Here is a 24,548-nt window from a genome sequence, read left to right as displayed (position 1 = left end):
AATCGGCACATCATGCCAAAAGCGCCCAAATCGCCTGGCGTGCGCGACCAGCGACACAACCCTCTAGCCGAAGAATATGCGCCCTCAGACCCGTGGAAAAACAAGGCGCAAAAGCGACAAAAGCGCAGCAAGGGCGACAAGAACGACGAAGAGGAGCAGAAATATGTAGACTCTAAGAGTTCGCGCAAAATCCTGGAGATTGGCCGAGAGCTGGAAGAGGAGGATGCACGAGAAACCAAGGCCAAGAGACCGCAAGAGGCCAACCCTGCCTTTGACTTTGAAACGCGCATGGGAGAAGACGACATGGTCGAGGAAGACGTATTACACGCAGAGGACGATGACGAAGCGTGGGGCGATGACGATGAGGAGGTCGAGGAGGTCGAGGAGGTCGAGATTGATGCGAACGACTTGGCGGCATGGAACAAGTTCATCCCAACCGACGACAACCCAATTGTATGGCCTGGCGAAGAGGCGCAACCTTCAGGGCCAGGCACAGATCTAGCTGCACTCATTCTCGAGAAGATTGCCGCACACGAGGCCGGAGGCGAAGTACAACACCCAGAAATTCAAGGCGGCGGTGCTCCAGAAGATGCAATTGAACTACCCGCCAAGGTTGTTGAAGGTACGATACACGATCTACACTTTGTACTACAATGCTAAGCATACACAGTATACTCCAAGATCGGTCTCATTCTGAGCCGGTACAAGAGCGGCAAGCTACCCAAGCCTTTCAAGATCCTCCCCACAATCCCCGCCTGGGAAACCCTCGTTGCCATCACCCGTCCCGACGACTGGACTCCCAACGCAACCTACGCAGCAACCCGCATCTTCATCTCCGCAAAGCCTCAAACCGCCCAAATCTTCCTCAATACCATCCTCCTCCCGCTCGTCCAACAAAACATCCGCGAAACCCACAAGCTAAACGTGCACCTGTACAACGCCCTGAAGAAAGCGCTCTACAAGCCCTCCGCCTTCTTCAAGGGCATCGTCTTCCCCATGCTCACAGACATTTCCTGCACGCAACGCGACGCCGTCATCGTCGCCTCCGTCGTCTCCAAAATCTCCGTCCCCGTCCTCCACTCCGCCGCCGCCCTGCACCGCCTGTGCGAAATCGCCGCCGAGCAAATGTCCTCGGACCCCGATGCTGCAGGCCCCTGCAACATCTTCATCAAGACGCTGCTCGAAAAGAAATACGCTCTACCTTACAAAGTCATCGACGCCCTCGTCTTCCACTTCCTGCGCTTCCGCGGTGTAGGCGCTAGCAGCGCCGATGCCATGGATACGGAATCCGTAGCTGGCGACTTGGGGAATACGGGAAAGTTGCCGGTGATTTGGCATCAGTGTTTACTGGCGTTTGCGCAAAGGTATAGGAACGATATCACGGAGGACCAGAGGGAGGCGCTGCTGGACTTGCTACTTACGAGGGGTCATAGGAGTATTAGTGCGGAGGTACGGAGGGAGTTGCTGCAGGGGAGGGGGAGGGGCGTTATGATTGAGCAGCCGAGTGTCGGGGTTGATGGGGATGATACTATGATGGGAGTTGATGCGTAAGATATCTTGCATCTACTCTGTTGTTGTTTTTTTGAGGGGTTTGTAACCACGATTTTCATGAGCATTTTACGGCGTTTTATGGGGGTTCAAGGAAAAGAGCTTTTACGGAAGCTTGATATGTTTTTATCTCCCCTTTTCCCTGGGGAAGAAGGGCTTTTATGAACAATGGATATTTCTTCTTATATTCGTATTTCCCTTATTCTGTCTTGATATCCGCCATGCGCTTGTAAAAAGCGACATATCCCTTGATCTTGTTCATGCTCTCGAGCGGCTCTGGGTAGTACCATGCTGCATCCTTGACCTCGGTCTTGTTGGTCGTGATGGTGTAGTAGCTTGCTTCTCCCTTGTAAGGGCAGTGCGTTTTTGTGCTTGTAGGGGTGAAGTGGGATTCTTTTATGGCGCTTGGTGGGAACTGTTTGCGGGTGATTTGTTAGTTTCGGTCGACGAAGCAGGAGGAAAGACTAGTGGTGAGAAAGAAGAGAGAGAGAGAGAGACGGACATAGATGTTTCCGTCAACGACTTCATACGAGTCTGTTTCGGCGACGAGAACGCCGTTTACGGTTGCTGTTGCGTGAGGCATGGTGAGGGATTTGGGCTTGAGATTTAAGAAGAGATGATGATGTGAAATATTTCAAAGTAAGACGTGAATTTATATGCTACTGGGACCTATTGCTTTTGCTCGACATCTGCAGCGTCCGTTACAGGTGTTGTATTATGAATCTGGGGCCTAAACCATATCGAGTAGTCTGCGAGCGGGGGTAGAGGGATGGTAATCGTCATCATTTCCAGCATCCTTGTTTGGCATCTCCCAGCTTATAGCTACATACATGTGCATACATGCTAGTTTGTTGAGACGTGATTCAAGGTAGAATCCATCAAGTACGTTTACCATGGTACATGCACATGTATTGCTTGTGCTAGTCAGTAGTGCCAAGAGCGATGCACTTGTGCTTAAGTACCGCGTCTTGAACGCGTTGCAAATGTACCACCGGTAAATTTATTGAATGGAATCACATTGAAAAGTAATGGCAGACCCCACTGGTGGCCAGGGGACAATGGCCGTAGTCCACAAAATTCTTGCTTCGTTTTGGCCCACCCGACGGAATACAGGGCGTTGAGGCTGACAGACAGCGCAGCCGCCGAGGACACAGTCCAACCCTACCCTTCCCGGTGGGAAATGCTGTTCGGCAATCTGCCACCGGGCCAGCGGAGTTGCACAACATGGCGCGCTGAACAAAACATGCGAAAAGGAAATGCTGGGTGGCTTTTCGCCATGGAAGATTTCGGGTTGATCAAAGTTGCCTTTGGGGCGTGTAGGAGGGGAGAGGGGAGAGGCAGAGGGCCGACGGCGGGACGCAAGCGAGACCGGATCCGCAGGCTTGATTCGACTGCAAAGAACGCGGGAGTAGGGATGGGACGTGATGGGATGAGGGACGAAAATAATCCCCAGGGCCTAGAAGCAGCAATTGTTTGCGCGGGAGGGTGGGCGTGTGAATGCGTGGGCGCGGGCAGCAAATGATGTGATTGGGACAACAGGCTTATCTTTTGGCGCACAAGCAAAGGGCCAGTGCGAGGCGACTCGGGACGCCGGTCGTTCGTCATCGCTAAGAAAAAGTTGACTCCCAGGGCACCACAAGTCATTATCATCAGCGCCTTGCCCGCCCCCCTCGCCCTCCGCTGCCCTTTCTCCATCCCTTATCCTCTTCCTATCCTGCAATTGACTCTGTGGCCTCTTGCCACGGTCTCTCTGCTCTTCCCAATGGCACCCGCAATGAGGCCCCTGGCCGCTGCCAATGTGTTGTCGCAGGTCCAGCAAGCCGGACGCAGGACCTTCACCACCAACCGCCCGTCACTCATCGCCAGCAGAGCGCGATGGACTCCCCGCCCTACGCAGAACCAGATTGTCCTGCGCCAGTCTGTCCGCCAGCAGTCAACTGGAAGCGCCCCCAAGCCCAAGCGGTTCCGCCTTCTGCGCTGGTCGTATCGCCTCACCCAGCTCTCCATCCTTGCCGGCCTGGGATACATCGGATACGGCATTTACGAGACTCGCAACCCCGCTGACCAGCCGCCGCCCGACCCCAACAAGAAGACTCTTGTCGTCCTTGGTGAGTAACCTGCCAGTGCAATACTACTCGTGCAGCGAGCACCTGACTGACCATGCGGAACAGGTACCGGCTGGGGTTCCGTCTCCCTGCTCAAGAAACTCGACACGGAAAACTACAATGTCGTCGTCGTCTCGCCCCGAAACTACTTCCTCTTCACCCCGCTCCTCCCTTCCTGCACCGTCGGCACCATTGAGCACCGCTCCATCATGGAGCCCATCCGCAACTTCCTGCGCCACAAGAAGGCCCAGGTCAAGTACTATGAGGCAGAAGCCACCAAGATTGACTACGAGAAGAAGGTTGTCTACATCAGCGACGACTCGGACATCAAGGGTGATGTCTCTAAGACCGAGGTTCCCTTTGACATGCTAGTTGTTGGTGTTGGTGCTGAAAACGCCACTTTTGGTACGTTGATTGCTGTGTCAAGTGTGACTGTTGGCTAATAATTGACCTAGGTATCCCCGGTGTCAAGGAGCACGGTCTGTTCTTGAAGGAGGTTGGCGATGCTCAGCGCATCCGAAACCGTATCATGGATTGCTGCGAGACGGCTACGTTCAAGGATCAATCTGAAGAGGAGAAGAAGCGTCTGCTTCACATGGTCGTTGTCGGTGGCGGTCCTACCGGTGTCGAGTTTGCCGGAGAACTCCAGGACTTCTTCCACTCGGATCTGAAGAAGTGGCTGCCTGAAATCCAGGACAACTTCAAGGTCACCCTCGTCGAGGCACTTCCCAACGTCCTTCCCATGTTCTCCAAGCAACTCATCGACTACACGGAGAAGACATTCAAGGAGGAGACCATCGATATCCGCACAAAGACCATGGTCAAGAACGTAACAGACAAGTACATTGAGGCTGAGTCTTCTGGTCCTGATGGCAAGAAGCAGCTTGAGAGGATTCCCTACGGTCTCCTTGTCTGGGCCACTGGTAACGCTCTCCGCCCCATTGTCAAGGACTTGATCAACCAGATCCCCGCTCAAAAAGACTCGCGCCGTGGTCTTGCCGTCAATGAGTATCTTGTTGTCAAGGGTACTGAGAACGTCTGGGCCGTCGGTGACTGCGCTGTCGCCAACTACGCCCCTACTGCTCAGGTTGCCGCCCAAGAGGGTGCTTTCCTTGCCCGCATGTTCAACAACATGGCCAAGACTGCTGAAATTGAGGGTCAGCTTGCCGAGCTCTCGATTGCCCAAGAAAAGGCTCCTGGCAAGGAGGCCCGTGACAAGGTCTTTGGTGAGATCAAGGCTCTGCAACAAAGACTGAGGAGAATCAAGTCGATTGGTCCATTTGAGTACTCTCACCAGGGTTCGCTGGCCTACATCGGCTCCGAGAAGGCTGTCGCTGATATCTCATGGTTCGCGGGCAACATTGCATCCGGTGGTACAATTACCTATATTTTCTGGCGCTCTGCCTACCTTAGCATGTGCTTCAGCACCCGCAACAGGATATTGGTCATGCTTGACTGGGCCAAGGCTAAGATCTTTGGCCGTGACGTCTCGCGTGTCTAGAGCTGCTGAGCGGTCTTAACGTCGATACGTTGTTGTTTCTCTCTTTCTTTCTTCTCGCATAAAAAAAGGCAGGATTGCCATGCTGTATAGACACATTCACACATACACACACATATCCCCCTCCCGGTTTTCTCTGTACGATTACAAACTAGTCATGTCTTTGTATAAGGGTGTGATACCTAGGTAGTAGTGGCGGGCTTTCCGGGGTGTCCTCTGGGTTTCTGGCTGCTTAGACAAATTACCGTTTTTCTTCTCCTTCATCTTTCATGTTTTGATTGATCTCGGCGTTTTCCCTTTCCTTTTCTCTTCTTGACTCTATGCTGTCTGAGATTCTTTCTTTCTTTTAGTTGGCATCTCTGTAGTTGTAGTCTTAGATATCGTTGTTAGCTGAATGATAGAGTATCCTTTTCTTTCCAACATTGGAGTTGCTGGTTAGAAGTGATAATGAAGGCACAATTTGATAAAAATGCATAATGAAGATGCTATTTTTCTATCGATATACCAGAATATCATGCCAAGTCATTTCCCGTGTAGATGGTAACCCCATCCAAAAAAAAACGCCTACAAATAGATGAATGCATGTATGCAAGATAACAATATGCCTATGAAGATGTAAGAAAACCCCGCAAGTCCAGCATTATCCATGATGCTCGACATGGAAAAAAAGACACAAAAGCTGAGTAGTGCTCCACCACACCGACAAATGTACTCATCTACCTGGGACTCCCCACAGCCCCATAACTCCTGGGACTAGCATGCCTACCGGTCCCCAACAACGCCCTCGCCTCATCCAACGCACTCCCTTGCCTCTTAATCGGAATGCTCTGACTCCCACTGCTCTGGCTACTCCCCACACTGCCCGCGGGACTCGCATCGCGCGGCGAATCCATTGGCGTAACCGCACGACTCACATTCGGGGTCGCAGCCACACTAACAGCAGGTGCCCATCCCCTCATCCACCCACTAACGCGTCTCCAGTGTAGACTCTTACGGATAAGCTTCCCATTCTCATCGACGGTGATGACGACCTCGTCGTCGCGCGGGAGTTGGGAGCGACCCCGTGGCGCGACTGCGTCGTCGAAGAAATAGAACTGGAGACCTACGGCTGCGTCCATGAGGAGCACACCCGCAGCACCGAGGAAGAAGGGGGAGGCGCGGAGGATCCAACTCTCACGATTGCTGCCGGAGGGATCGACCCAGCCGCGGCCTTCGCCGGGGGCGAAGTCACGCCAGGCGCAGGGGTTTGTGGCGAGGGAGGAGGAGTAGAAGAGATTGCCGAAGAAGGCGGCGGCGAAGAGGGCGGGGGAGAGGCCCGCGGTGGATTTGCGGATTTGGTTCATGTAGAGTTGGGGGAGTCGGGAGCCTAGGTAGAGGAAGGTACTCATCCAGGAGAAGATTTTGCCAGCTAAAGCGGCGCTGTCGGTGGATGTCATTGTGGTGATTGTGGTGGTGGTTGTGTGGGAGATACTACGGGTGCGGGCGAGGCCGGGAGCGAAAGGGGAGATTGGCTTTGCGAGTGTGGGATTTGTGAGGACGGCGATGAGGAGGGTTATGTAGATGATTGTTTTGGGGGAGGGCATGGGTGGGCTTGAGGCTGCTACGCGGCGGATGTGTGGGTTTGGAGATGCGCTGGAGGGAGGAGTGCCTTGCCATGATTCTTTGGCTGGGTTTGGGGACCGCGCAAAGTTGGGGATCCTGAAGACGTCCTTTTGGCCTGAATGCGGTACGTCTTGCGGCGTGCTCCCCTTGGTATTGTCCTTTTTATCCACCGTATTCGCTGGCTTGCCTATGCCCATGCCTTCCAGAACTTGGTGCATGGAACCACCTGCTCCTGGATTGCTACTTGGAGAACTGCTCCATCGGCCCCAGATGGGGCGTAGGGGTCGTCCGTGGTGTAGCATCTCATACCACACCCACTGCCCGCATAGGCAGCAGTCTACGAAAACATAGTATGCCGCAATAATGATCTGCCACGATGCCTGCCCTGTAAACAGGCACCCCAGCAGATTTGTCAAATCACCCAGGAGCCATTCCGTCAGGAAAAAGGCACTCAACCCCGAAGTTGACTTGAGCTTGTGGTTTTTATATATCTGCGGTAATTGTGCGAATAGCCACGATACGATACTGCATGTGCCAAGGAGCGTCGATATAAGGGCGAGATTCGTAGGTATGCATGTATGGAATGTGGCTGAGAGGTGGTACAGGAACGCGTTGGTCGGTTCGCAGCTCGGCGGTAACGAAGGCCTCGCTATATGCAAGGGGGATAGGTAGGGTGGCATGGCGCCATAGAAGTATGATGAAACTCGACGAAGGGCGCGGTGCAGAGTTCTTGGGCTGTAGGTCCTGTATCTAGGATTTGGGACGCGTTTCCCGGCCTGTTCTTCCTCTTGTACTTGCTTCTTCCTCTTCGCGCTCTTGTTCGCGCCTCGGCAGCGGGGGCGGAATGGTCAGAGGCTGGATTCAGCGCGCGGATGCAACGAGCGACGAATAATCACAAAGGCCTAGGAGAATCTGCAACTCTAAACTCTCGCGACTCGCCTAATGGAGTCGTCCGTTGCAAGTCGGCGTTCCAGCGGTCGGCGCGGTGACGTCGTTGGATCCGATGGGGTGCTGATAAGACGCGAGACGTGGTTTACGGTAGCAAAACGAAGCACAGCAATTGTTGCAAAACTTGGAAAGGAATAGAAAGCACGAGGACAGAAAGATAAGAAAGGTCAACGTCAAGGACAAGGGGAGGCTGTAACAGTCATCCGTGGCCCACTCGGGCTCATAGAGAGCCCTTTGCCTCCAACTGCGCATCCCCGGCGGGCTCGCATGACTGACGCCGGGGGTAAGAATAGGACAAGCGTCGTAGGCTACGGCTAGGCCAGGCGGAAGGGATACGACGGGAGGCCGCAGGAGAGTGTGACTTGAACGGGTTGCAGTGTCATGAGTGAAAGATAAGCCTTATCTCCACCCACCTCGGGGTCGTGGAGGCGGCCGGGGGTGGGCACGCGATCTCAGCTCGCTTGGGCTTGCCTGTTGCCGCCTGCCGCCGCTCGCGGCATCTTGGCTATGGATCTGATCCCCAGCCTCGCGACATGCTGAACAGTGAATGGCTCCAACTCCGCGACTCTGAGCTGGATCGTCGCACTCCACAGAGATATCAACGACGATCGTCGGGGTCCATGGCTGCAATAGCGCGTAGGTGGGCTGCGGCTTCTCCGCCATCGGCCCCATGGCGCACCCGTCTACTAATAAACACCACTAAGATCCCCCCTCCGAAACGTAACAAGAATGCCACCCTCAGCCCAATACGGGAAGTCATGTCGCCATGGATTGGGGGACATGTGGCATCAGGAAGCCTGCGATGAATCTTAACACGCGACAGCAACACGTTCTGGCATTTGCTCATAGTATTACAGGAATTAATCTACACATGACATGTCCTAGTATCGGATCGGATCGAATCGTCAAGTACTGCATCTCCCCTCCATCCGCGTGACCCTCCCATGTCTAGGCATCATCACCGCCGTTTCCGATCTTCGAGTATCCGCCTTGCGTCTGACCCTTCCATCGAGGACTGCACTCGGTCAGCATGACCCTCCATGCGATGTGTCCAAATCAACATCAGTATACTTACTAAAAGAAGTTCCTGAAGCCCACGATACCCGCTGTCATGGCTGCGTATCCGCCCAGCAACCTCGACCAGCTGCCTTCTTGTCCTACAGACAGTGCAACGAGATCGTATACCAGACATCCGCCAAAAATCCAGTCGCTCACGCTTGCTGCAGCAGCGAAACCAATGCCCGTCGCGACCTGCACCAGGGAGCTGGGCTCGACACCAACATAGTATGCGGCTGATGTGTTGTGCAAGAGGTCTAGCACGCCAATACCAGCAAACGTCTTCGCAACAATGTGCGTGAGAAAGTTGGGCGTTGACCGTGTATCCAGCGGCTCTAGCATCGTCGAGATGTACGTCACCTGCGCCAACGTATTGATAATCACAAAGATATTCGAAGTCGCCAAGTCGTTTGCATTCCAGAAGAACATCCAAGCTATCCAACCGTGTTAGCAAAAAAATCTCCATCTTTCATAATCCCCTCTGTCGGCTCAAAAGGGTAAAACACTTACTTCCGATACAAAAGTTCCCCAAACTATAACACCACGCAAACTTATTCATCATCGCCCGCTCCTGCTCATTCCCATCCTGCTTCCACAGCTTCCACAACCACACTAGCTGGAAGATTTGCTGCGGGAAAAAGAAGGCCCCGATGAAATACGGATATGGTGAGAAAGCCGCCAGATTCCGGTTGTGAATATCCATCATATTGGGCGTGGAGAAAATCCCATATTGCTGCGCTGCAAAGTCGTAGATGAAAGATGCGGGCGCCAGATAGCGCACCGTTGATTGTGTGTTGCCCATGCTCATGGATGTAGTACTTGAAGATTCCGTGTTTGGTGTCGTGTCACGTGGTCCAACCTTATAAGTATATATGTATGTTATTCCGCGGAATCGCTATGTTTTGTTTCGGTTGGTAAATGCGATGCAAGAAACACCGCATTGCAGATGACGGAAACACAGTAGATAGATATTCTATGCGGAATTGCGTTCAAAGCCGGCCGTATCGAAGACGTCATTTTCTCACCTCTCGCTGCGATCTCAGGGTCCAGCACCCGATGCCGCGCCAATGTCTTCGCGGTCATCGTAAATCGTGAGCGGAGACCGGGGGGTTTCGTAGCAAGAGAGCGGCCGCCCGAACTACCCGTTGGTTGCTTTATGGTTTCGGGGCTCGGGGCGCTGGGAGTGCGAGGGCCCGGGGGATCGGGTTGCTGGGGTGGGAATGTTGGGAGTGTATGGCACTATGTACCGATGAAGTGAACCAAACTCCGATTTAACGGGTATGCAGCTTCGGCTGCATATATTTATTGGGATGATAAGCGTTTGGGACGAGAAATGGTGCGAGTTGATTTGTTTTTAAGAATGTTTGGTCTAGCTATCCAGTTCACATACATGAAGGTGGTGGTGGTTCTGTCTTTGGTTAGCGCCGTTATGCGACAGCCACTACATATCAGATAGAGCGACTAGTAGTCATAGTAGCGGGCAGCTGAGGGTGTGTGTGCTATCAGTATCTTACATGAATCCATGCTCGTCATGCCGTGCCACCTACTCTACATTCAGCGTACTGGTTAGAAATCCATCATCGGATTCCATTCACGCTCACACGAACGCATATGTAATCCCGCAGTCCATAGTCATCTCTCAATCATCCCACAGACATCCATTTACGCCTGAAAACACTACAGAATACCCAAGGATACTGTCAATGCCCCATATATGCCTCAAGCCATATCAATCCGCATACCCCTACTCCGGCATGTCATCCGCCTTCTCGCGAATCACAAGATTAGACTCAAGTCTCTCAAGGAAAGTCTCGGAGACCTCTCGATCAACACTACCCTTGTCCGTGTGCTTGCGCAGTTTAGGCTTCATGTCTCCCCTTTCTTTCTTGACTTTACCTCCCTGAACGCCGTTGCCTCCCTGCACACCCTGACCAGCGTGGTTAGCCCGTTCTTTCTGGCACTGCGCCATGAATCTTCTGTACTGACGTACCTGCTCCTCGGTGCGTCTTTCAAATGCTCTCTCGCGTAAGCTTTTGTACATGCACAAGACCTGCGCTCTCTCCTTTTGTACTATGCGCAGTTTTGCGGTTAGGGCAGCTCGTTCTTCGTTCTTAGTGCGGAGTTGCTGTTCGTAGTCGATGGTTTGTGGACTAGGTATGGTGAGAAGGTATGCTAGGTGCTTTGTTTGGGAGATACTTACCTGAAGATTCTGGACCGATCTGGCTTTGCTAGGGGAGGGTTTGAAGGATCGGGGAGGGACTGAGGAGGGAAGTCTGAGCTGATTATGGTTAGGAGATGTACTGAGTGGCCGTTTTGGGGTGCTTACTTGAGGTGTTCAGCCTGCTTCGGTGTTTTTAGGTAGTTCGGATCATGATGGTGGGCAGGTCGGTAATTCGCGTTATTAGGGTTTGTCACTGCGCTCGCATGCTCTTCAGCACCCCCGGTGTTGGCTTTGGGTGGCAACAGAGCCTCAGTATGCCTCTTGACCATATGGAGCAGGATGTCTCTGTATTTCTCGTTTTCCTCAATCTTTTCTTGGAGTATTTCATTCTCGTCTTTGAATAGAAAAGGCTTCACTCCCGTTTTGTCCTGCGTAGTAGCCAGGGCGTTGCGCTCGGCGCGCTCTGCATCCCTGACTGCTGCCTCGCATTTGAACATGGTGGCCATGATCTTGTAGAATGAGGTGACAAAGGAAAGATTGTAATAGTACTTTGAAGAGAGTTGGTATCGAATAGGTGCTCAATCAAGTGAGGACGTCTGGAATTATAGCAGCCAGTGATCATTGACTCGGTAAATTGCTATTGTGGCCGGGTAAGAGTGATTCAACACGGGACGCTCGTACAAATGGAAGTGGCGCAAGTTTGTTTGTCACCTTTACCTTCACCTTCACTATGGTACATGGGTTAGACCTTGGCGCATAGACATGCTACGCACGTCACTTGCATGCAGCATACCTGCAAGTTTCTGCATAATGTCCTATCTCCATTCTCTCCCTCTCTCTCTCTGCCCTTCTTTCTCGAGAGGCGTAACCTCATTCTAAAGTCAGCTGTGCTATGGGATATGCGCCGAGTTATTCGATTCCATGTGCTGAACATGATTATCACTCAATCGATCCACAAATAGTCAGTGTTAGAGCATTGGAACAGTCTTCTTGACCAGTCTGGCGCGCTCTTGATCTTGAAGCTTTATCTAGAAGGGTGTGTGTTAGATGAGCTTAACTGCTTACCTTTTCCGGCACTGTTGTTTGCACTGTATTTAGGACTGGAAAGTCAGTTGATATCAGTCAATCCTACACTCGCTCGCTGCCCCTTTTCTTCATTTATGGTTGTTGCCTTGTGCATGGTTTCGATGAAGAAATCGAATATATATTGATTAGCTTTCACAATAGACGAGGCAGGGAACTAATGCAATACGGAGTATAACATATGTAGAAAACGGAAACCAGAGAAAGGGTATCACGTAAACAAGCAAAGGGTGATAGAAGGTCGACAATCTGACTATTCTCACAATCTCCTATAGTAGCTATTAGTATTGCGTCTATAACAGCGATGCTACTGGCTGGGAGTGGCGGGTGTTGTATTTATCTTATGAAACGACTCTTGGACTCGTTTTACAAATTCAATTTAGGGCACGCTATTATTCCGAGTTGTTTACGAAATGTGATATGGTAAGCTCGAAGCGGACTAAGAATAAGGATTCTTGTCTTTATAGCATGGCTTGAGGTTGTGAGAATACGCTAAGGCAGCCAAATTGGATTCCTGCTGATCATCACTCTGATTTCAAACACCTGATGACGGAATCTGTGAAAACTGAACTTACGATACATGAAGATGTAACGTTGAGCGCCTTGTCGTCGTCCCACTAACCCCACCATTAGCCTTATCGCCTATCGTCTGCACCTTCCTTGTGTGGCAACAACCCCACCTACAACACCTGAGCATTTCACGATGCGCATGACACAGCGGAAACCGCCGCTTCATAGATAATTTCATCTCACAAATCCTCCAAAACGCGGGTCTAGCTATATACCGGTGGTGCTGCTGCAGGCTCACATACACCCAAGCAAGCCGCCTAGTAGACAGAACATACCAAGCGACCGCAATGGCGAGCATTACTGTTGACTCTGCAGTCTCGCAGGATGACTTGGAAATTCCAGTATTTATTTTTTGCACAAGACTAACTGCTTCCTTCGTCTAACATCATACAGCTCATCGACTTTTCCGCATTCCTCTCTGGCGACGCCAATGCCAAGAAGCAGACTGCCGACGCTGTTCTGAAAGGCTTCCAGAACGCCGGCTTCATCTATCTCAAGAACCATGGCATACCCCAATCGACAGTTTCAACAGTCTTCTCACACTCGGCCAAATTCTTCGCCAGGCCGAAAGAACAGAAAGATGCCTTAGCATGGTATTCGGCGGCCGCCAACCGCGGCTACGTAACACAGGGGCGCGAAAAGCTCGTTGTTCTCGAAGAGACGGGGACCGAAGCGCAGATGCGTGCCCTGGTGCCAGATTTGAAAGAGAGTATGGAAATCGGGCGCGACGATCAGCCAGAGACTCCCAACATGTGGCCGAGCGGGGATGAGGAAGCAAAGGAATTCAAAGAACAGATGATGGGTTTCTTTGAGACTTGCAAAAACTTGCACAGGGATGTCATGCGTGCAATTGCGCTGGGTATTGGTATCGACGAGAAGTGGTTCGACGGCTTCACAGATGCCGGAGACAACACGTTGAGATTACTTCATTACCCGGGCGTGTCCAAGAGTGTCTTCAAAAGGAATGACGGCCAATTGCAGGTTCGCGCAGGCGAGCACAGCGACTATGGTCTGAAACCCTATCTGAAAACTCATCAGAACAGTTGCTGACAGAAGCACAGGCTCGGTAACCCTTCTTTTCCAAGATTCTCGGGGTGGACTCCAGGTCCGCTCACCAAAGGGTACCTTTGTCAATGCGACACCCATCGAAGGAACCATCGTAGTCAATGCCGGTGACCTACTCGCCCGCTGGTCCAATGATACCATCAAGTCAACCAAGCACCGCGTTGTAGAGCCGCCACCAAAGCCAGAGGATGCCGACAAGGACGAGTATCCACCACGATACTCGATAGCTTACTTCTGTAATCCAAATTACGACCGTAAGATTGAGGCCATTCCTGGAACATATGAGAAGGATGGAAGAAAATATGGGGATGTCCTGAGTGGAGATTACTTGGTTCAACGACTGACTGCGACGTACTGAGGTGAAAATCTAATTTTGGACTCATTGTAGATTGATTAGTCGCATCTTGCTTGAACTACAAATGAAGAAACAATGTTAAGTCACCGCTTTGTCCCACTTGCACGGTGGAGAGAACAGGAATTATTCGGTTTCATGCTCTATTTCTTTAAATTTTCAAGAAATCTCTTATTATCCCCTTCGTACGTCTAACATGTTCGATAGTTAAGAAAAAGCATTCCAAAGTATTCTCATAAGCAACACACTCCCCGAAGTCGACTTTGTATACTACCTTCAAAGGACAATGAGCGCCAGTATCGCGCCAACTACCGTAACCAAAACCCCTCCACTAAACGCAGCCTGTCGCTCCGCACCGCCTGTAAACGGCGGCCCTACCTGACTTCCATTACCCTGCTGAGCCACACCGTTCCCAACCCCAGCCTCCAACACTAACCTATCAACACCTCCCTGTACACTCTCCAACGGCGCCACAAGCGCCATCTGACTCCAGCTAAACAGCGTATTCCGCCCACCAAATACAAACACCTCAAAGCGACCCGCAAACGAATCGTTAATCCATACGCGACTGCCATTCACAACATCAGTTTCAATCCGCAACTTTGCAGGCAGCGTAATGGGAACAGGCTCGTGTGTCGACGTCGACTGGTTCGTCCATATGCGGCCTGGATGTCCGGGTTCATGGCCATCGCTGAGAGATACGCGACGCAAAGGGTATGGGAAGCCGTCCGATGTCGTGAAGACGAGCGTGGTGATGTTGTCGGCGATATTGATGGAGAGTGAGGTATCGGGTCCAGACAGGGCAAAGGGCGACGAGGCATCGAGTGTGAGTGTATATGGCGGGCCGTAAGAGCCTAGTCCCAAGGAAGAGTTTGTGGGCTGAGATGGCTTTTGTGTCCAGGATACTAGGAGTGAGGGACTTTGGGCAGAGAGGGTTTGTGAGCCTGGGAGTCGGCGGTCGAGGTTTTGTCCTGGAGCTGAAGGTGCCTATGGAGTTTTGAATGTTAGCATACACATTTGCAAATACGTTTTTGCTCATACTTACTAGAAAGGTTAAGCTGTCTGATATCTCTGCTACGTTGATCTTTGCACCGCGATTGCCTGCCCAAGCGCGTGCTGCTACAACTGGGATACCCTCCCGCATTGCGTAGTAAGCCTCCAGCTGCGTCGTTGCATCCGGACCATTATCGTTCCAAGCTGCTAGAATAGCGCCCTTGTTGCCTTGAGCACCGGGCTGCAGCTGTTCCGTCTTGTTGAAAGGATTGTATAGTGACGGCTCCCACTGCAATCCTGGCACATCTGCAAAGTTGAGCGTGCGCGTGACGTTGTAGAATTGAGGGTATGGGGCTGGCAGAATGGGCATATGATCGTTCTTGAGACTCATGTAAGCCCACCAATCTTCAGAATTGACGATTTGATAGCCATCTGTTTGCAGCAAGACTGGATCTGACTGACCGTATTGCCAGTGCTGTATGATGACGTCTTTTGAAATGGTTAAGTTTTCTGATGGCTCATGTGTGCCCCAAATGCGGATTTCCTTGCCGGAACTATTCTTGACGAAATCGGCCATTTCGTTGACAAAATTGATGTAGTCATCAGCTAAATCTGCGTCATACTCATCCGCGCCAATGTGTACTTCTTTTGTTTGAAACCATGGTAAGAACTCTGACCAGATGGCCTTTACAGTAGGAATTGCATCTGGGTGGCTTAGATTCAGCAGATCTTTCTTACTCAAAGCGAGCTCAGGTTTCCACTTGGTGATCGCGAGTGCATGTCCTGGAGCCTCAATTTCAGGAACAACGGTGACACCTCGCTGTGCGCAATGGCTTTGGAACTCCTCAAAATCGGCGCGCGACAATGTTTCGTTGGGACGTTGAATCAGTCCTCTGAGTTCTGTATTCTCCTCCGGGTATAGCGAAAAGTGCGAAAACACATCTTGCCAGGTCTCGTTACGGCCACGGTTCAAAGGATAGTTATCACTCGAGTGGTAGTGGAACTCCGAGATCTTGAAGAACGACGCATATGAACAGAGTTCTTTAAGAAAATGCTTGTTGTACCACTTCCGGCCTGCATCTAGCATAAATCCACGAGTGGCATATGCAGGCGCGTCAGTAACGTTTCCGGATGGTAAAGATCCATTTCCGATCAGCAGTTCCTGCAGTACAGTCCGAGTACCCCAAAACATGCCTTGTGCACCAGTTCCGCCAATGTAAATGCTGCCATTGGTAACATCGAGCTCATATCCTTCTTCTGTCGCGATGCCGTTCTCATAGGTTAGTTGGTCAGCATTGCCGCGAAATGGACCGAGGAGAATGCCAGTTGTGGGAAGCTCATCAACGCGTTCCAAGGTCCATTGACTACCAAACAACGACGATAAATCTGCGCGGAATGTTTCCGCGAATTCTTCAGCACTCGGAGGTATCAACGTAAGGCCATTAGGGTCTCTCTTATCAGCAAAAGTGTTTTGGATGTATATTTTTGTTCCTTGTTTGGTGACAGAGAAGCCGAGGTCGTTGTTGCCCTTATCTGCTAGTGAAACTGGTGGCAAGGGCTGTATCGCAACAGCCAATTGAGGTAGTAGGAGCAACGACGCGATGAAAACCATTATTGACGCGAAATCATTGAAGTCATAGTGAGCGCGGTGACCAAGGTAAACTATTCTATTGTTTTGAGTAGCCAAGGTATCTTGGCAGATGCTGTCCAGTCGCTTTGCCCCGCAATCTGCAAAGCCGATGTAACCTTAGAGCGGCTGGCCGTTGGAGGTCATGATAGCAAGGGAAGGGGTATGGCAAAAGGGGTATGGTCATGCACGGCTCAGCGAGAACGAGAAACGGAATGAACGGTGTGGAGGTGGAGAGGTGCTACTTCGGCCCCGGCAAGTCTCGTACAGGGCTTATTCTTGCCCACCTGAACCGTCTTCACAGAGCAGTGCATGGCTTGTGCGCGATCGTTGCGACGTGGGCATAACGAACAAAGAACAAAAAAACCTGGAAGAAGGAAACGTATTAGGTCTGCAGATACCAAGAAGAAAGACGTAGGCTGACTAGGAACTAGGAGCACTGAAGCTAGACGAGCGAAGCTTAGCGCGTCGGAGAAAATCTGTACCTGACCGATAAAGTCTAGAAGAACAACATCTCCAATCACACGACGAGGACGTGATCGTCATGTATCAATGACAGCGGCATTGCAAGGTATTTCAATTCACGAAAATCCTTGAAATGGACCGTCACCAGCGTGTTGTCGCGCAAGTCGCGTCAAAAGTCAAGGACTACTTTGCACGAAAAGAGCCATTCCGAATCTCACATGGCTCAACAAATAGCACGCGGCCAAACCTCAAGAAGCATGTCGTTGACATAAGTGCTTTGAAAAATGTCATCAAAGTCGATACACAAAGCAAGAGAGCGCTTGTTGAGCCCAATGTCCCCATGGATCGACTCGTGGAAGCAACTCTGCCACATGGCCTGGTACCGCCTGTTGTTATGGAGTTCCCCGGCATCACTGTAGGAGGAGGTTATGCAGGAACAGCAGGAGAGAGCAGTAGCTTCAAGTTTGGCTTTTTTGACCGGACAATCAATGAAGTGGAAATGGTAATGGCCGATGGCAGAGTAATGAAGGCAAGCGAAAAAGAGAATGAAGATCTGTTCCGGGGCGCTGCTGGTGCAGTCGGCACTCTCGGTGTCACCACTCTGATAGATCTAAATCTTATCGAAGCCAGGAAGTATGTCAAGACCACATACTATCCTACACGCAATGTGGCACAGGCTATCAAAGAGGTCAAGGAGCATACCGAAGGCGAAAAAGGAGCTAAAAATGATTATGTTGATGGTGTGCTGTTCAGCAAGGACCACGGTGCTATAGTCACAGGCGAAATGACTGACGAACTCCCACCGAATACCAAGCCGCAAACATTTAGCAACCCTTGGGACCCGTGGTTCTATCTTCATGTTGAAGCAGCAACGCGAAAATCCAACGAGCCAGTCGTAGAATACATACCATTGGCCGAGTACATGTTTCGCTACGACCGCGGAGGATTCTGGGTTGGACGATCTGCCTTCAGCTACATGCGCTTTCCCTTTAACAAGTACACTCGGTGGTTTCTCGATGACTTCTTGTACACGCGCATGCTTTACAGAGCCTTGCACGCATCCGGAATCGCAACACGGTACATTGTACAAGACATGGCCTTGCCATACCCGAATGCAGAGAAGTTCATCGAGTACACGGATAAGACATTCAACATCTGGCCACTGTGGCTTTGCCCTCTCAAGCAAAGCCCCCAGCCGACCATGCACCCGCATACCAAGGATCCTCTCAAACCAGACCAGATGCTCAATATTGGACTGTGGGGCTTTGGACCTAGCGACCCCACGACCTACCTCCAGAAGAACCGTGCTCTCGAGAAGACGCTTGGTGAAATGGGCGGTATGAAGTGGCTGTACGCGCAAACGTATTATAGCAGAGAAGAATTCTGGTCCCAATTCGACCACAAATGGCACCAAGGATTGAGAAAGAAATACAATGCCGAGATGCTTCCAGAAGTGTACGACAAGGTGCACGTAGATGTTGAAAAGTACACGGAAATGGTGAACAAGGACTGGGGTCTCAAGTTGAGAGGTATATGGCCATTGGGTGGATTTTGGGGCATCTGGAAATCGATACAAAGTAAAGATTATATGATATCGAGGAACTCGACATGGAGGACCAGGCCCTAAATGTCAGCAGACACTAGGATGCTGGTTTAGTGAAACATAAACCTGGAGATATGCGGTACAGTCTCAGAAAATGGTCAAAATCCCATGTACAGTACATACATATCTTATTTGAATACTCTGTAATCTTGATTCGATCGATCGCTACGATATCCCACAAAGCTATTTTGGTTACATAGGAGCGGGGAAGCACTCACTAGCGCTGACCAGAAGAAACACTACACTAAACTGCACGTATTGCCACAAATGATTTACAAGAAAACTTTTTGTTCACAACAATCATCTTAGCAAACTGGGTTTGGAGTGTGCGAACGCGATACGCTTGCGCTGGAAAATCCCCATTCATCCTTGACTTTGGCCTCCATTCCCAGCACGGAACTATGCCAAGCATGCTTCTGATACTCGTGAGCATGAGGGATAGACCAGGAACCAGTCTTTAAGAGTTCATTGACTTCTGGTGTTATGCCAGAAGTCTTTTCTTCTGTGATGTCTGAAGTTGAGCGTTCGCTGCTTTGTGAGAAAAGCATATTGGCTTTGAAAGAGGGGTAGTCATACTTTCCTTGGTCTACAATTTCATGACTAATACCAGAGATTGTTTGAGTGCGGTTGTGATGCCTAGAGGAGGGGCCGGTCTCTGTGTTTGGTTCGCTGTCATTTTGTGTCGTTTTAGTGATCAAAGGCAAGACCTTCTTGGTCTGTGAGTGAGTCTCTACCGGCAGGAGAGGTATGAAGTTCGTTTTTGGTGTTTGATGAGACATGATGTTTGATACTGAAGAATCTTGATGACAGGAGGGTGTCTTGCTTGCTTTATATCTTACTTGGTTTGAGCGAGATACGTTGGGACTGCAACATGTGTCAGATCATCTCGTGATTGTCACGTTTCTTTGCATTACCGTGTGGTATAGGAGTGAATGAAAGAGGGGTATCAGCTCTCTGAGTGGTTGTCGTATGACTTTTACGTCTCCAATCGACTTGGTACCGTGTTCATCCCTTCCAGCCGATTGGTAAAACTAATCGGAAGGGCACGATCGGCTGCGCTAGTTTGCATTCGGGCAAGCGTATCCCCGCACGAATCTGGCCAGCATTTTCAGCTTCCAGACCACCCCTTCTGCATCATCACTTGATCCATGCATGTTGCGTCTTATCAGATCGTTTAGTTCATGCAAGATGGTGCAAGCGCCGCTGAAGCCTTTGATTGCCGTCGTGGGTGCGACTGGCACAGGCAAATCAGATGTAATGAAAATAATTTGAGTCATGCTGAGCGAAAACTGATCACAGTAGACAGCTAGCAGTGGAGATTGCACGGAGATTCGATGGCGAGATCATCAATGGAGACGCAATGCAGTTGTACCGGGGCTTGCCAATTATTACCAACAAGATTACTCCAGATGAAGCCAAAGGCGTGCCTCATCACCTCCTGGGCTCCATCGGCCTGGAAGAAGAGACATGGACTGTAGGAAAGTTTGTAGGCGAGGCTTTGAACACAGTATGAACCAAGCCCGCGTAAAGGGAATGCCACTGACCAGATCAGATTGAAGAGATCCGAAGCCGTGGCAAGTTACCTGTTCTGGTCGGCGGAACCCACTATTACACGCAATCGCTCTTATTTCAAGATGCGCTTGCCGATGAGCCTGCATTGAATTTGAACGAAAACAATGAAAAACTGCCAATATTGGAAGAGCCCACTGAAGTGCTCCTTGAAAAGCTGAAGGAAGTTGATCCTATTATGGCAGACCGTTGGCACCCAAACGAACGGCGTAAAATCCAACGCTCGCTCGAGATATATCTAAGGACAGGACGACCAGCATCTGAGTTATACAGTGAACAGCGACTCAAACGCCAGTCTTCCCCGTCTTCGCCCGATGCTCCACAATCTAATAGTGCCCCAAGTCTTCGCTTTGAGACTTTGGTGTTTTGGGTTCACGCTGATAAAGACGTTCTACATCGTCGCCTTGATGGACGTGTCGATAAGATGTTGAACAAAGGCCTACTCTCAGAAGTTCAAGAGTTAAGTAGTTTTGGCCAGCAGTATGAAGCTAAAACCGGTATTCGCATGGATCAAAGTCGTGGTATATGGGTATCAATAGGCTACAAGGAGTTCTTGGAATACCAACATGCTTTGGGAAATCAAACAATGTCAACGCAAGAGCTAGAGAAACTGAAAATAGCCGCCATCGAGAAGACTCAAGCAGCTACACGCCAATATGCCAATCGTCAGATCAAATGGATTCGCATTAAGTTGCTCAACGCACTGCTCGGCTCGGGACAGAAGAGCAATACCTTCTTAGTCGATGGGTCCGACATCTCGAATTGGGCTACTGATGTTGCACAACCTGCGACTACCATCACTAAGCAGTTCCTTGCGGGAGAGGTCCTTCCAGTGCCATCGTCACTTTCACCCGCTGCAGCAGAGATGCTCACACCAAAACAGGAGTACGACCTCGGGCAAAGACCGGATCTTTGGCAGAAGAAGATTTGTGACACGTGCGGAACAGTTGCTGTTACCGAAAACGACTGGATATTACATATCAAGAGCCGTGCGCATCGTCGAGCAGTTGGGGCAAAGAAGAAACAAGAGAACACACAGGGCGAGGCAAAGAAAACTATAAAAGCTGCCCAGACCGATGTAGTTGATGTTCTGGAGAGCTATCTGGAGGGCTTTCCGGACGAAAAGAATGTGGAATGAGATTAAGCTACTAAAGGATCACGATGGCGCAATGCATTCACAAACCCAGAATGCGCCCGTCGCCCCTTGCATACTTAGCAGCGAATCTCATGGATGATTTCCAAGCTGATAAATAAGGACAGACGTAAATCTATGGGTTTCAATAGGCCTCTTAGGGGGTTGGGGTGGGATTACCCAATTGGGAACTGAATAACGCTCAAGGCAAAAGAAAGAGGCTTAGCTTTCTTTACATAGGCGTACCTATGCAAACTGGATATGTCGACCGTCTCCCCACATAAGAGCCAGTTTCAACCCAATAGCTTTCAGGTGGTTGGTACTGCGTTCATCGCAGTCGTGCGATCTTGACTTCAACACTGATCCTCCAGTTCTTCCCTAATCGCCACTCAGCCGTACCATGTCGCCTTTCCGGTATTCCAAAGTGAGCAGCGAAAGCTTTCAGGATAGTTCTATTGAGCACCAACGCATACCTCCTCGGCAAAGCAGGTGCTGCTCAATCTTTGAAAAGTTGGAATTTCTTCGCTGGCCCGTCACATACTTCTTGCTATTCACCATACTATTATGCGAACTGTCTATGCTTCACAACCGACCAAATGCAGTGCCAGTAGGAACAGATTTCAACCGCGTTGTTCCCGTTTGTAAGTCGGTTATTTAACCCTTATCACACATTTTCTAACAAATTTCCAGTTTCGATCGAGAAGAAGATTTTCCGCAGCGACAAGAGGTTCAGATCCGACCACAAGACAATTGAATCCGTCAACGAAACAAGACAACAATGGACTAATCTTCTCCCCCGTAAGGCGACCCCCTTTCCCACAAAAAAAAAGACTCTCCATTCTAACCATAACAGTCGGCGCCGGCTTCATGGAAGTCTCAGACTACAACTCGTACACCCTACCACCTCCAATGCATTTCCCCGAAGCCCCCGGCAAAGAAGTCTTCTCCCTCGCCGTCTTCCACGAGCTGCACTGTCTTATGCACATTGCTGCCTCCATGGACGACCTCGTCATGCAGATCCGCAGAAAAGACTTCCATCTCGATGAAAGTTTCTTGTTGCATAACGACCATTGCTTCGATTATATTAGGAATGCTATCATGTGCTTTGGAGATACGACACTTGAGGGACAGAGCCGCACGCCTGGGCTCGAGCATGTGCCGGGTACGGATGGGACGGGGGCGATTCATGTTTGTCGGAATTTTGATGAGGTGTCGGCGTATGCGGAGGAGAAGAGGCTGAATGAGGGAAGGGAACATCTTTGAGATCTGAGGTGTTGTATATGTGTTATTGTTGATAGAATAGGGTGTAAGGTGTATCGTCGTAGCGTTTTTGTCTCGCTTGAGTAAATAGTAGTTCGTACATACAATACATTCTGTCGAAGCACTGAAAGCCCAGACTAGAGATCACCCTATGCCCACTATCTGAAGAAGCTATATAGAAAGTTGCTTCCGAAATGACGAGCATCTCACCACCCACTCTCCCGCGCAAGAACATCCCAGCCAACAAGCCGCCACACCTCCTCCTTATACCACGTCTCCACATCTTCATCCTCCACCTTGGCCACATTTTGCAACGAACTCAGACGCATTTGCGGCATCGGCTTCGTAAGAACGTCCAAAAAGTCATCATCAGTATTGTGCCCATACATGCACGCAACAAGTGTACGCTGCAGTCGATCTTTGGCAAGAGGACTCAGACGGGCCCTCGAGGTAGTAGCAATATTTTTAACACTCATTGCACGGGTAGCTCGATTTGGATTCTGCTGCGCTCTGAGGCTTTGTGAGTTCATGTGATTTGGGGCCAGACCCATTGCTCGCTCGAGGATTAGAATAAGTGCTTTGGCTTCCAGACGCAGGGCGAGTGCGTCAAAATCTCGCTTGGAAGCTTCAGCTGCATCTTTCGCTTCGGGTACCGGTAGTATGTTCCTTTCGATACTAGAAGAGCGGTGCTGGCCAAAAGTCGAGTAGTAGAGTCTTCTGCCGACGCGTTCGAAAAGAACGAAGATGAAGCCATCGAAAATCCGTTGATGAATATCATCATTCTTTTCTAGGAGACCAAGGAAACTTATCAGGAGATGTGCGACTGCTCTGGCTGGAGTAGACTCTCTGACAGTAGTTGAAGATGTCTTTGTCTTGCTTTTTTTCTGAGCCGGTGGCTGTGAGAGAAAACTGTGTCCAGTGAGCCGGGCGGATATCTCAATAGCTCTAAGTGCCACTTTGAACATGTCTGCTAGCTCACAAATAACCAAACTCGCTAGTCTCTTGTTGGCTTCTGACTTTGTGAGTTTGTCTAACCCGACTAGTATAGACATAAAAGTTCTGGCGCATACCGAGAGCGCATTGGCAAAATCCGATTTATCCTTCCCCGGGGAAGTTGCTCCGCTAGTGTTCTTGTGTTCTTGTCGGGCAAGAGAGTCGTGATTTTGGGCGATGAACAGTATGGTTTTCCCCATGGCTGAAGCACTGCTTATAAGATGTGAACAGAACGTGCTGGCATCAAGACCGCTATTTCTGCCTAGTGAATGAACGCTGAACAGTGACTCCATGAGGTTCTTACCATCCTTTCCAATCGCCTCTAAGAAATCCAAATCCTGATTGATAGTTTCTTGTGCGGCAGCGACCAGGTCATGGGCCCGCTTTTGGACCTGCTTTGGCCGCTTCAAACCCTTTGTCGATGATGGGGGCCGAATATTGGAGTCCGTTTCGATTTCTGAAATTGGGCTCTGTTGGTTCGATAGTAGTTGGTTCGATCTCTCAAGCTTGATGTTGACACTGCGAAGTTGTTCACATTCATCTTCTGCTCGCTTGCATCGCTCCTTCCAGTAGGCAACTTGATCGACGTAGCATCCCGGGTTCGCTCTTTCTCTCGGGTCTTGGCCAAGCTTAATCTGGGACCGTAGGTGGATAACGTGTTCTTGCCTTGTTAGTTGATTTGCAGTGCGTTTCAGTGGCGCTTACCCACCTCGCAACGGCACTCCTGCGGGTTTACATCGGATGATGGCAATAGCAAGGGCTATCTGCTGCTGAGATGGTAGAGAAGTTGAAGGATTTTTAGTCGCAATCGGATCCATCACTATGTCTTGTATCGAAGGTGTGATAGAAACGCGATATGGGATAGAGAAGATGACGATATGGTGATGTAGAAGGAAGATGATGCTAAAGGTGATTATC

At 50.4% G+C, this 24,548-nt stretch overlaps 15 protein-coding genes across 15 annotated transcripts; 6 read left to right on the top strand and 9 right to left on the bottom strand.

The window, feature by feature from the left end:
• Positions 1–12: 12 nt before the first annotated feature.
• On the top strand, positions 13–1,551 carry COCMIDRAFT_31641 (uncharacterized protein; the record flags this gene model as incomplete). The annotated part of the gene is made up of 2 exons (XM_007684165.1): positions 13–622; positions 671–1,551. 2 exons carry the CDS (start codon positions 13–15, stop codon positions 1,549–1,551), a joined length of 1,491 nt encoding a protein of 496 aa, XP_007682355.1.
• A 196-nt stretch (positions 1,552–1,747) lies between these two features.
• On the bottom strand, positions 1,748–2,131 carry COCMIDRAFT_79961 (uncharacterized protein; the record flags this gene model as incomplete). The annotated part of the gene is made up of 2 exons (XM_007684233.1): positions 1,748–1,963; positions 2,051–2,131. 2 exons carry the CDS (start codon positions 2,129–2,131, stop codon positions 1,748–1,750), a joined length of 297 nt encoding a protein of 98 aa, XP_007682423.1.
• Positions 2,132–3,310: 1,179 nt separating this feature from the next.
• On the top strand, positions 3,311–5,154 carry COCMIDRAFT_31639 (uncharacterized protein; the record flags this gene model as incomplete). The annotated part of the gene is made up of 3 exons (XM_007684164.1): positions 3,311–3,656; positions 3,720–4,058; positions 4,109–5,154. 3 exons carry the CDS (start codon positions 3,311–3,313, stop codon positions 5,152–5,154), a joined length of 1,731 nt encoding a protein of 576 aa, XP_007682354.1.
• Positions 5,155–5,867: 713 nt separating this feature from the next.
• Positions 5,868–6,971, bottom strand: COCMIDRAFT_80209 (uncharacterized protein; the record flags this gene model as incomplete). Its single annotated transcript, XM_007684232.1, has 1 exon — positions 5,868–6,971. The coding sequence occupies one exon, from the start codon at positions 6,969–6,971 to the stop codon at positions 5,868–5,870; it is 1,104 nt and encodes a 367-aa protein (XP_007682422.1).
• Positions 6,972–7,028: 57 nt separating this feature from the next.
• Positions 7,029–7,433, bottom strand: COCMIDRAFT_80152 (uncharacterized protein; the record flags this gene model as incomplete). Its single annotated transcript, XM_007684231.1, has 1 exon — positions 7,029–7,433. A coding segment is annotated over one exon (405 nt), but the record flags the coding sequence as incomplete, so codon positions are not given.
• Positions 7,434–7,692: 259 nt separating this feature from the next.
• On the bottom strand, positions 7,693–7,953 carry COCMIDRAFT_31637 (uncharacterized protein; the record flags this gene model as incomplete). Its single annotated transcript, XM_007684163.1, has 1 exon — positions 7,693–7,953. The coding sequence occupies one exon, from the start codon at positions 7,951–7,953 to the stop codon at positions 7,693–7,695; it is 261 nt and encodes an 86-aa protein (XP_007682353.1).
• A 696-nt stretch (positions 7,954–8,649) lies between these two features.
• Positions 8,650–9,565, bottom strand: COCMIDRAFT_298 (uncharacterized protein; the record flags this gene model as incomplete). Its single annotated transcript, XM_007684111.1, has 3 exons — positions 8,650–8,716; positions 8,777–9,191; positions 9,268–9,565. The coding sequence occupies 3 exons, from the start codon at positions 9,563–9,565 to the stop codon at positions 8,650–8,652; spliced, it is 780 nt and encodes a 259-aa protein (XP_007682301.1).
• Positions 9,566–10,501: 936 nt separating this feature from the next.
• On the bottom strand, positions 10,502–11,727 carry COCMIDRAFT_31635 (uncharacterized protein; the record flags this gene model as incomplete). The annotated part of the gene is made up of 3 exons (XM_007684162.1): positions 10,502–10,907; positions 11,084–11,495; positions 11,685–11,727. The coding sequence occupies 3 exons, from the start codon at positions 11,725–11,727 to the stop codon at positions 10,502–10,504; spliced, it is 861 nt and encodes a 286-aa protein (XP_007682352.1).
• Positions 11,728–12,858: 1,131 nt separating this feature from the next.
• Positions 12,859–13,994, top strand: COCMIDRAFT_79938 (uncharacterized protein; the record flags this gene model as incomplete). The annotated part of the gene is made up of 3 exons (XM_007684230.1): positions 12,859–12,912; positions 12,965–13,580; positions 13,633–13,994. The coding sequence occupies 3 exons, from the start codon at positions 12,859–12,861 to the stop codon at positions 13,992–13,994; spliced, it is 1,032 nt and encodes a 343-aa protein (XP_007682420.1).
• Positions 13,995–14,264: 270 nt separating this feature from the next.
• COCMIDRAFT_80254 (glycoside hydrolase family 20 protein) lies at positions 14,265–16,593 on the bottom strand (the record flags this gene model as incomplete). Its single annotated transcript, XM_007684229.1, has 2 exons — positions 14,265–14,975; positions 15,034–16,593. The coding sequence occupies 2 exons, from the start codon at positions 16,591–16,593 to the stop codon at positions 14,265–14,267; spliced, it is 2,271 nt and encodes a 756-aa protein (XP_007682419.1).
• A 613-nt stretch (positions 16,594–17,206) lies between these two features.
• On the top strand, positions 17,207–18,700 carry COCMIDRAFT_80134 (uncharacterized protein; the record flags this gene model as incomplete). The annotated part of the gene is made up of 1 exon (XM_007684228.1): positions 17,207–18,700. One exon carries the CDS (start codon positions 17,207–17,209, stop codon positions 18,698–18,700), a length of 1,494 nt encoding a protein of 497 aa, XP_007682418.1.
• Positions 18,701–18,981: 281 nt separating this feature from the next.
• Positions 18,982–19,455, bottom strand: COCMIDRAFT_293 (uncharacterized protein; the record flags this gene model as incomplete). Its single annotated transcript, XM_007684110.1, has 1 exon — positions 18,982–19,455. One exon carries the CDS (start codon positions 19,453–19,455, stop codon positions 18,982–18,984), a length of 474 nt encoding a protein of 157 aa, XP_007682300.1.
• A 409-nt stretch (positions 19,456–19,864) lies between these two features.
• On the top strand, positions 19,865–21,383 carry COCMIDRAFT_31630 (uncharacterized protein; the record flags this gene model as incomplete). Its single annotated transcript, XM_007684161.1, has 3 exons — positions 19,865–19,930; positions 19,983–20,183; positions 20,229–21,383. 3 exons carry the CDS (start codon positions 19,865–19,867, stop codon positions 21,381–21,383), a joined length of 1,422 nt encoding a protein of 473 aa, XP_007682351.1.
• A 394-nt stretch (positions 21,384–21,777) lies between these two features.
• COCMIDRAFT_31629 (uncharacterized protein) lies at positions 21,778–22,640 on the top strand (the record flags this gene model as incomplete). The annotated part of the gene is made up of 3 exons (XM_007684160.1): positions 21,778–22,018; positions 22,068–22,175; positions 22,231–22,640. 3 exons carry the CDS (start codon positions 21,778–21,780, stop codon positions 22,638–22,640), a joined length of 759 nt encoding a protein of 252 aa, XP_007682350.1.
• Positions 22,641–22,843: 203 nt separating this feature from the next.
• On the bottom strand, positions 22,844–24,448 carry COCMIDRAFT_80142 (uncharacterized protein; the record flags this gene model as incomplete). Its single annotated transcript, XM_007684227.1, has 2 exons — positions 22,844–24,291; positions 24,340–24,448. The coding sequence occupies 2 exons, from the start codon at positions 24,446–24,448 to the stop codon at positions 22,844–22,846; spliced, it is 1,557 nt and encodes a 518-aa protein (XP_007682417.1).
• Between the last annotated feature and the right edge of the window lie 100 nt (positions 24,449–24,548).

The sequence above is a fragment of the Bipolaris oryzae genome (assembly GCF_000523455.1).
Source record: "Bipolaris oryzae ATCC 44560 unplaced genomic scaffold scaffold_1, whole genome shotgun sequence".
NCBI classification, from domain to species: Eukaryota; Fungi; Ascomycota; class Dothideomycetes; order Pleosporales; family Pleosporaceae; genus Bipolaris; species Bipolaris oryzae.
This window is presented reverse-complemented; position numbering and strand designations above follow the sequence as displayed.